General features: G+C 35.2%; 1 protein-coding gene across 1 annotated transcript; it reads left to right on the forward strand.

The window, feature by feature from the left end:
- The first annotated feature begins 620 nt into the window (after positions 1 to 620).
- On the forward strand, positions 621 to 10277 carry LOC120067803 (dihydroorotate dehydrogenase (quinone), mitochondrial). Its single transcript, XM_039019394.1, has 11 exons — positions 621 to 1078; positions 3304 to 3386; positions 5225 to 5548; positions 5812 to 6067; positions 7873 to 7953; positions 8031 to 8138; positions 8231 to 8260; positions 8384 to 8521; positions 9334 to 9371; positions 9486 to 9585; positions 9927 to 10277. The coding sequence occupies exons 1-11, from the start codon at positions 944 to 946 to the stop codon at positions 9999 to 10001; spliced, it is 1368 nt and encodes a 455-aa protein (XP_038875322.1). The 5' UTR covers positions 621 to 943; the 3' UTR covers positions 10002 to 10277.
- The last annotated feature ends 707 nt before the right edge of the window (positions 10278 to 10984 follow it).

Genomic DNA, 10984 nt, shown 5'->3' on the forward strand with positions numbered 1-10984 from the left:
AAAATTCTTATAAATAGAAAAATCTAAAAAATATTTACATTTTATTTTAGAAGTTTTTGTTATAAATTGTAAATATTTGTTAATATATTTAAAAATGTCCCATACGAGGGTTTTGATAGAGAAATTGAAGAATATGAAAAGTTGTTGGTATTTGAAAAATATTATAATTTAATATATTTTTACTAAAAAAATACGCCTCATTTAAAACTATTTTTCACTTTCTATTTTAAAAACGTATAATTAATTTATTGTTGGGACTAAATGATAATTTGGTCCTAATTTTATTATAATTTTTTAAGAAAATTAGACATTCTTGTAAATAAGGAAAAACTTAAATATTTTATTGTTGGGATTAAATAAAAATTTAGTCCTAATTTTATCATAATTTTAAAGAAAATTAGACATTCTTGTAAGTAGGTTGGAACTAAATTATAATTTGATCCTAATTTTTTATAAAAATTAGACATTTTTATAAATAAGAAAAAATTTGAATATTAATGAAATATAGGAGAATAAATTCCTTGTTAAAGCTGTAGAAAGCCTTTTTTTTCTCATATACTATTCACACTATTCACTCTCCGTGTCATATCAATCCCATGGAAACGCATAAGGACAATATCGTGGTTACGGTTACCAATTAAAATTTATAGTGTGCGTTCGACACTTATGTTCGAGAGTTGGAAAATTGCAAGGGCCACACAGAAAAAAAAAAAATTCTTTGTGGCGTTCACCACCGCACGCCGCCGCCGCCGCAATAACGACCACCGTTCGTAATTTGAAAGTCGTGGGAGTTACGAGCGAGGGTTTTTTCAGTCTCACTATTTATCAGCTTTCATTCCCTTTGGTGGAGTCAGCAGACCCTTTTTCTCTTCTCCATTTCTGCTCACGCTTTTCTGTTCTCTTTTAGCTTTTTCTTCCTCTCTTCACCTCGGTTTTATCGTTAATGGCGGCTACAGTTTCTCGAAAATTAATAAGAGATGCGTGCTGTAAAGGGGCGATTTCACGTCTTATCCAAGGCGCAAGGCACCGGTCTTCTGCTCCTGAGACCATTCATAAGATCCCTCATACTTCTAAGAAGGTACATACTCTATTTCTGTTTGTTTATTTGTTTTTTGGTATGTGCATTTGATCTTTTCCCATGAAGTTTGACGATTGCTGTTTGATTAATGGGCGTTGAATTTTTTTGTGGTCACTTGCTTCAGTTGAGTTTAGAAACAAGATTACTGACCAAGAAGGTTCCATTTGTACTCTCTTAGGCCCGGCTTACATAACTGAAATTGGAATCAATGGATGAGAATAGAAATTTATGGTTCCACTTCATTCCCTTTCACGGTGTTTACCAAAACCAGGAATGACAATAAAATGTGGGACTCACTCCAAATTTGTAATCTCTTCGTCGTTCCTCTAACTCATCTTTATCCTATGATATTTGGCGCCAAGAGAATTCATAGAATATTAAATTCTAGATTGATGACCACCATGGACTGAACCCATTTCTTCTTAGTTCTTTATCAAGTCCATGACCCCGTTTTGGTCATAGGCTAACCCATGACGATGACTCATATTTACTTTTCTTCGTATTTTTAAGTTTGAGTCTTTAAGATATTGAGTTCCGAAGCCAAAATGATGCCAATTGGACGAACAAGAATGTGAGTACTAATAAAAAAGTCGACTAACAGAGAGCGAGAGCAAAAGGGAACGTATTGGGAAGAGGAAGAGGGAAAAATACTCACAATAATGAAAGTCATTGAAGACCAAAGGGAGACATGATAACGAACAAGGGATCACAACTCCCTAGATTCCCTCTCCAAACCCCTAAACACCCTTCTTTCCCCCCATTCCACCAAACCCAAAGTACCGCACACACTCATGTAAGACTAAACCATCGAGAGCTGTAGGAAAAAGAGGAAGCTAGAGAGAGAGTGATAGTGAAAATGTAGCTCGAGCTAGAGCGAGACCTAGAGGAAGAATAAAAAAAAATAGGTAGCCAACAACGGGAAAAAGGAAGAATAAGCCACTCCGAGAGCCAGTTTGTAATTGTTGAATTTGAGTTTGTTAAAAAAATACAGTGGAAATCCCTGAACAGTTATGGAAGAGAAGAATGCCAAATAGAAGCCTTTAGCTTATCCGTATCAAAACAAACTGTCCAAAGCCTTTGCTTGCTGGAAACAACTCTTTGATTACGTTGCCACCAAATTTCTGAAATGATAGCTTTAGCCGCATTAATCCATAATAACAAAGGTCTTGAAGGGATACAAAGAACAATGAGCAAATGAGACGTGTTGTGCTTCTAACATCTTATTTTCTTTTTTCGAAGAAGAAATAGTTTCATAGATTGATGAAATAAAGGAGTAAGACTCCAAACACCTTTTGGTGAATTACAACAAAGATCCTTAATTGGAAATTAGAAAAGACATGCTTTGATGAACAAAAGGGTGTTTTGTTTTACACCAAAAGAAAGCGGTAGATAAAACCCTGTCCATAAAACAATCAAAAGAGGAGGAAGTATCCTTTAAAAGGTGGCCATTTCTTTCACTCCTAAGCAGGCAGGAAAAAGCATGAACGATAGCCAACCATAAAACTTGTTTAGGACAACCAAAAGGATGACCAACCAAAACTGAAGCCAAAATGTCGAAAACGTTGTTAGGAATGTTAATGACCAGCCAAAGCCTCCAAAATAATTATCCAAAAAGGGGATGCAAAGTGGCAGACAATGTACTTTTGGTTTTGTTATTTGAACAAGACATTGCATTGTGATCATTTGTCATTTGGATATTTTGTGTCTCCTAGATAATTTGATATGCCTCTTATGAAATTCATCTAAATTCTAACTGTAAGCAACAGAGGCATTTCTTTGGTCAACTTAATTTTCAAATACACAGATTATCTATTACTCTAGCTTTCTTCGGGTTCATTATTTTTTTTTTTGTTAAACCAATGAGTTGTATTATATAAATTCCACCCCTCCAGAATGATCTCTCTCTCTCTCTCTCTCTCTCTCTCTCTCTCTGCTGGTACTCATGGCTCTGCTTGGACTGCGCCAGTTTGCTTGTCACTGGTAGATCCTTCTCTTATCTATCTGTAAATAAGCATACCTATTTAGGAGTTCATTGGTCCTTGTATCATTTTCTCTCTGTCACAAATGATGTCATTATTAAAGAAAACGAATGAATGATAATGGAAGCAGTGCCTATTTTGATTATTTTTTACTCATAAATGTTGTTTCTTGTTCTACATAGCATAGATAACTTCTCCAAAGATAATACCTGTAGCCTGACTATATGCGTTTATCTTCTATTGTAGGGGAGATTATTAACCGGAGCCACCATAGGCCTAGTGATAGCTGGAGGAGCTTATGTGAGTACTGCAGATGAAGCAACTTTCGGGTACCACATTTGGATCTTTGTGTGATTTGTCCCTACTTATTGGAATTGGATCCCATTCATCATGGTGACCTATTTAGATCTGTGTGATGTTGTTAGGTATCCAAACACAAAAGTTATATGTAAACAGCAAGTATAACTATGTTGTAATATCAATGAAAATTTTACAATATAAACAAACATAAACAAGTTATTTCAAGTACTTGCACCCTCTGAAGTCCTAATTCACTCATCAAATGCTCAATGCCCTCTTTCCTCACTCTATTTATAACTAAACTTCATAACCACCTCCCTAACTAATTACTAATATACCCCAGCCACAAAATACCACCATGCACGTCCTACTATCTCACTAACTAACTGACAGTGGATAATTTCCCACATTTACCCCTCCTAGATTAAGTTTTCACAAGGAGAGGCCTCACACTGAACTAATCGAAATTATATTATGCATTACAGCTGCTAAACTTCATTGTATAGCATTATTTTCACTGGCAAATGAGAAAAAGTAGAATGGAGAGGGATGAAAAAGCAAGGAAGCACCACTATGATCCTGGCTGGAGCAGTTTTGTTGTGATAACCTTGTGAAATCTCGTGTTTTGTTTCCTTTAGTTTTCTTTCAAATTTTAATTGAGAAAAAACATAATGGTCCATGCTTGTTGTTGGCTTTAGGTTAGAATTCACTTTGTAAATTGTCAGCTTTGAATTTTGAGTGTAGGGTTGCTTTCTTGCAAGGGTATATTCATGCTTTGAGCAGATAAAACTCCAAGACTTGTGATCATATTAGTATGGAGGAAAAGCCAACCCTTCTACAGTTTAAAAAGAACATCTCTTATGCTTTATTTTCAATAGTTGCAAGTTTCGATATATTCTGCAGCTGCTATCCTTTATGTGATGCATTTAGAAATTAAAATAAGTACAGGAGCTACTTGATGCCTGGGCTACTGTTTCTCGTTATGTTCAATTGGTGAATAAAACATTAGAAAATCTCTTATTTTCAGCACCGACTATTACAAACTGGTATTTATCAAGAAATATTGGCTGTGATTTTGTGTTTATGTCTGGACTTTCCCTAATGAAGTCCAAGGGGACGAAGCGTGCTCAGGATTATTCAAAAGGGTCTTGATGTGATAGGATCGTTTGGATTGTTACAACCTATGGACATTTTATCCTGTTTGGGTGTGGACTTTCTTGATTGCTGAGTTCTATCATTTTGCAAGTCCCCCGGAAGAATCTAAATGAAGGGTCGGTTTCCACTTTCCATTTGTTTGCTGCCTTCAATCTAAGCATGATGTTTGAATGCTACTACGCATCCTTAACAAGAATCTCCTGTAAGATATGTCCCCTGAATGAAGAAGTTGTGGAGGCTCAATAGGATTGTAGTTTTGAAGGTCATGTGTAAAATTTTCTTCTTGTATTGAAATGCAGTAAGTAAATGACAAAGAGGTCCCAAGAAGAGGCTAACAAAACTGCAGAGAACTTCATGTACGACAAGTCATTATGAATTTATGCGACATTGTTTTTCAAATATGTGGCACTCTGATGTTGGCCCGTTGCAGAAATGTGGTGGAAAAGCTATAACAGTTTCTATGCCTTTTGTGTATCTTGAAGATATCTTTTGGCTTCTAAAAGTGGGGGCAGAATTTAAACGTAGATTGCCTAAAATCAAATTTAAACATATGATATGTTACTGTATTCCCTAGTGTTGTCTTATGGTAGTGGAAACACTTTTTTCACTTGTGCAATTTGTATTCTATGTTATTCTTTCATTTATCTATTGTTACCAACTTGAACATGTTATTGAAGTCTTAAATTTGATTACATATTTTGGTATCTTGCAGGGGTTGGCTATTCTCTGCTACGAAACTGGTGAACCCCTTTTTTGCCCTTCTTGACCCTGAGGTTGCTCATAGGCTAGGTGTCTCAGCAGCAGCTCGTGGTTGGGTTCCAAGGGAAAAGAGGCCTGACCCACCAATTTTAGGTCTTGAAGTTTGGGGAAGGAACTTTTCAAATCCTATAGGTCTTGCTGCAGGTTTTGATAAACATGCTGAGGCTGTTGATGGACTTCTTGGATTAGGCTTTGGCTTTATGGAGGTTGGTTCTGTGACACCCATTCCACAAGATGGCAATCCAAAGCCTCGTGTTTTCCGGTTGCGCGGGGAAGGGTAGGAAATGGATTTCATTTGCTGTCATGTCACATGTAAAAAGTCTTGCTTTGAAAACAAGATTTTCCCCCTTTTTCTGTGCACTAATTACAATGTCATTATGTTCAAATACTTATATTTCATTTCATTAAATAGACAGACATTCAAATAGCATAGTTTTTCATTTGTGGAGATGCATGCTGCTGTGAGCATGGGTCTATCTTCGATAGCCCATTTATATTTCTTTGAATTGATTAGATATATATACTTTTTCATTTGGGCAGAGCTATCATTAATAGATATGGCTTCAATAGTGAAGGAATTGTTGTAGTTGCAAAGAGGTTAGGTGCCCAGCATGGAAAAAGAAAGCTAGATGAAACTTCGAGCACTACACCTTCCTCCAGTGATGACGTCAAACAGGGTGGTAAAGCTGGTCCTGGAATTCTTGGAGTCAATCTCGGAAAGAACAAGAATAGTGAAGATGCTGCTGCAGACTATGTGCAAGGCGTTCATACATTATCACAGTATGCTGACTACTTGGTATTCTTTTCTGCTTCTATCATGTTTTATCTAGTTTATCAATGTTTATTCTATAATGTTCAGAAAAACATGAAATTAATTGTTTTACATGGAAGTAACATATTAGACATGGTTTCCATCTCAAAACTAATTTGCAACGAGTGGAATAGCCCACGTATCTTATAGACATTGTGATGTCCTTTGATTTTTTGAATGTGAGATCCTCAACATGTCCTCTAAAGATGGTACCTCTTTGGGTTCAAGACAGAATGTCCATTTGGGCTTTATGAGCTCTTATACCATATTAGATAAACATGTAGTTATATCTCAAAACTAATTGGCAATGAAAGGAGTAACCTGGGTATCTTACAAACATTTTGAGGTTCCTTAATTTTTTTCAATGTGGGTTCTTCAACATAACTAAATAACAGATATTTAAAATTGCTTTTTTCATCTGAAACTGTTTTCAATGGTGTTATGTTCATTTTCATTTTATCCCTACCCTTTCAAGTCTTAAATTGAGAGCGAGGTCATAGTTCCTTTTCTTCTTGGGAGTTGTGCTTATTGACTAACAGGAAAATAAAGGGAACAACTATTTTTGTAAACAACTTCCTTTTCTTGATCTTGATTCACTGAGAAATTCATGACCTATAGATGCTTGGGTTCTCCCCTTATTCATTTATTCAATGAAAGGTTTCTTCTGGGTAAAAAAAGAAAAAAAAAAAAAAAAAAGGAAATTCATGACCTATCATCTTAGTGAACAAGAGAGAACAAGATTCATACCAGTATTGTATATTTACTTAGATGAGTGAGAGACTAGAGCATTAGGTAAATGGACCCAACAAAATCCTTGTATGGCCTCTTCGATAAAGAAAAATATGACAACAGCGGTTTGAATGTATACACAAACATATATGTCATATATTTACTTAGGTGAGTAGGAAACTAGAGCATTAGGTACCATATGAGCAGGCCCAACAAAATCCTTGTATGGCCTCTTCGATAAAGAAAAATATGGCAACAGTGTTTTGAAAGCATATGACAGTTTACATACAATCTTTACTATTAGATAGTTCTCATAAATCCAATGGTAAAGATTTATAAGTGAACTTTGATAGGAGCTTCTCTTGAAGCTATACGTTTATCTAGTTGGCATTGGAGCTGGAGATGACTATCTATCTTGATTCTTTTATCTGTATTCTGTGCTTGGGATGATATTTGTTTGGATGATAAAAGTAATGGGAAGTAAACAAGCATTTTTGGCAGCTAATTTGCTTTGATTTCTGAAATACTTTGATGGATTTTTTAATGAAGATTGTCTTCTTTAGGGTGCATGACTATCTATTAGTTGTGCGAATTTCTATGTTCGAATGTGGGAAACAAAAGGAAGGTAGGTGTTCTTTTATAGTACTATGATTTTTGCAAAGGAGTGATGTGGTTTTTGGTAACGATAACTCATATAGCCATCGGATTAGTAATTTAGAATTTGGTGGAACAGTATGTGCTCGGGACATGTGTCAATTCCCCTATAGAACCATTTGAAAGTTTTTTGTCCATCTTTTTATTATAAAAAAATATATGTTGAAGTTAAAAAATATAATTTAAATTAAATACTACAGAACTGCCAGGCTTATGATTATTATTGGAAAATCCATGACATGAAGTTTCTAATGGTCGAACATTATTATAATTGTATGTATCTTCTTCAGCTAGTCTATTCAATGTTTTCTTATAATTCTTAATCCCAAAGGAAATTCTTTATCTAAATCCAGTTTTAAGCAATTGTTACATTTTCCTCAATCCCAAATTCCTGGACCTCTTTACAGGTGATTAATGTTTCATCTCCCAATACCCCTGGTTTACGTGCGCTTCAAGGTAGGAAGCAATTAAAGGACCTTATTCGTAAGGTATAAAGCAATTGCTTCAACATATTGGTTAAGTTTGTTGAGAGTTATTGTCATGGTATCTTTTACTTTTCATCTAGGTTCAAGAAGCTCGGGATGAAATGCAATGGGGGGAGGAGGGTCCTCCTCCACTGCTTGTAAAAATTGCCCCCGACTTGTCTAAAGAAGACCTTGAAGATATAGCAGCTGTATGTGAATGCTGATTTTGTCTCTTCATATGTATGTTCTTAATCTTCATTTCTTACATAGTTTTGTTAAGTGTTACTTTCTTTCTGTGTAGGTTGCTCTAGCCCTCCGTTTGGATGGATTGGTATATTTTCTCTCTACATCATGCTATGCTAAATTTGCCATGTTACGTCCTACCAGTTGCAGTTTTTTTTGCTTAGTTAATTAACTTGAGCGTCATCTTATTTTTGTCTGTATTTGGTTTCAGATTATAACTAATACAACTGTTTCAAGACCAGAGCCTGTTGATAAAAATCCATTGGCTGCTGAAGCAGGTGGACTAAGTGGGAAGCCTCTCTTCAATCTATCCACCAATATCTTGAAGGAGATGTATATTTTGACCAGGGTATGTTGGCAAATCTCATGAAATATGAACATTTTAGTTAATTGGACGGCCTATTTAGTTAAATAATATGAAAATCGTAGTAATAATGGCTATTTCAACTTCAAGTTTTAGACACTCTGTTGGACATCATCAACTCAGTCATTTACTTTGCATTTCACATGCTTATAGTATGTTAGGCATCTAACTCTAATACCCTGTAGAAATCAAACAAAACAACAAGCAAACAGCTAAATAACACAGTATGGATGGAAATATCCCAGTAACAATGTTATATTGAGAGTTCTTCAATATACAGTGAGAATTATGAATCTGAGAAAGCTACTAAGCTCTTCTTCCTTAGAGAGAGAATAATCAACCCTTGCAATAATAATCAACCCTTCGATTGGAAACAATAGAAAGGTCTGCCACCTCCAAAGACTCACAATCAGTCAGAGGATAACGAAAGCCCAAAGAAGGCGGGGGAAAGGTATGGAAGGCATCGACACTGAGGAAACCACATGTAACTTCTTAGACAAATGATACAACTGCTTATACAACTCACAAAGAGGCTTGTCATCTACCCACCTATCATCCCAAAGGTAAGTATCAGACCCATCCCTGACTGAGCTCTTAACAAACTAGGAAAACAAAAGGAAGCCTGAGGCAATAGCGGTTTAGAGATTTTTACTATAGGCTATAACCTTCCAATCCTAGAGTCAGTGTTGTGTTTATGATGTTGTGATGGATGATATTTTCCATAAAGGCAGGAAATAGATTTTCATTTAACAAATCTCTCGGTACTTTGAAATTGACATACTTGTGTTTCTTTTTAGGGAAAGATTCCCTTAATTGGCTGTGGTGGCATCAGCAGGTATGTTTAATGGGATCTCTCTGCTATAGTAGCCACTTATTTTATATGATCTTAAAGGTAATGAAATTATCACCTACCAGAAATCAAACTTAATGATCATACTTATGTGTACAGTGGTGAGGATGCTTACAAGAAAATACGAGCTGGAGCAACTCTTGTTCAGCTTTATACAGCCTTTGCCTATGGTGGGCCTGCCTTGATTCCTCAGATAAAGGTATCTTATGCATACATCCGCACTTAGAAAATTTTGGAAGGACTGGATAACATAAAAATTCATGTCTGTACGCGATGAGACATGGTAATTCAACTTATTTCTACTTTTGTTGAAGATCAAAATTTAATAACTTCTTGAAATATTTATTATGGCTCGTACTGCCTCAACCTTATGCTTCACCTCTTTAAAGAAAAGAAGCCTCAATGCCGTATTTAGCCAACATTGTCCTTATGATGTTTTTCATTGCTTGGTTCGGTGGCTTTCGCTATCCAAGATATCAAAAATGGAAAAAAGACGAAGCTGTATATGATGATGATTGCCACTTTTTTCCTTTTTTGTAGAGGGAACTTGCTGAATGCTTAGAAAGAGATGGTTTCAAGTCTATCCAAGAAGCAGTTGGTGCAGACTTTAGATAACAGCTTGTGCATTTTGTTAGTGAGCTGAAGATGAAGGGTCATTCAAAAGGTTTTCCTTGCGGCCTTCTTTGCTTATAATTTCTTAAAATTAGGGCTCATGTCCCTTCAAGGTTTCTTATTTCTGGTGGGGTTTGATTTGGGTATGGAGAGGCCAAAGCTGTTTTCGATTTTCAAATTGCTGTTGCTTTCTCTCAATGGGAGAGAATTGTAAGGGATAATTGTTTAAACCTTTCTTTTCAGTTATTATGGTGAGAGGTTCGAACATTTTGTTTGCCAGGGATGTGTTAATTCATTTGGTCGATTAATTTCCATACAATAATTTAAAAATGACAATGATTTAGTTATTTTTATTAAAAAATATTTATTACTTTCCATGACAACAATTTAGAAATAACAATGATTTAGTTATTTTTATTAAAAAAATACTTTTTATTAATAAAGTAACCAAGCTTTAAAATTAAGTTTTATAACAAATTTAATTTGCTTATAGATTTCTAATTTATCTCTTTTTAAGTAAAAAATTTATCTTTTGATAACAAAGTAGTTGAAATTTAAAATATACTAACACATTTATAACAAAGACAGTTTTGCTTTAAAGTCTTAATTTATTTCTTTTTTTCTTGTAGTCATGAAATGCATTTTACTTTTGAGGTTGGTATTTGGTAATATTTTGAATTCATCATTTTTTTGGTGGGAAAATGAAGAAGAGATTAGGAAAGTGAAGGGAAAAGAGGGAAGATAGGAGGAAAGAAAAAAATTGCCGATATCTTTTGGTGGGTGTGATGGTAGGTGTGCAATGGACGGTGAAGAGAATTTGATGACCCATAAGTAGCATGATTGATGCAATACTTCAACCTTTAGAGCTTTGATGAAGGAGTCAATTTCATGAGCCAATTTCTTGTTTTTGAGTGTGTGAAAATGAGTAAGAAGAGGAGAGAGAGTAAGAAGAAAGAGAGGAAAAATAAAAATAAAACCCTAGTGAT

Source organism: Benincasa hispida, chromosome 12, assembly GCF_009727055.1.
Source record: "Benincasa hispida cultivar B227 chromosome 12, ASM972705v1, whole genome shotgun sequence".
NCBI lineage: Eukaryota > Viridiplantae > Streptophyta > Magnoliopsida > Cucurbitales > Cucurbitaceae > Benincasa > Benincasa hispida.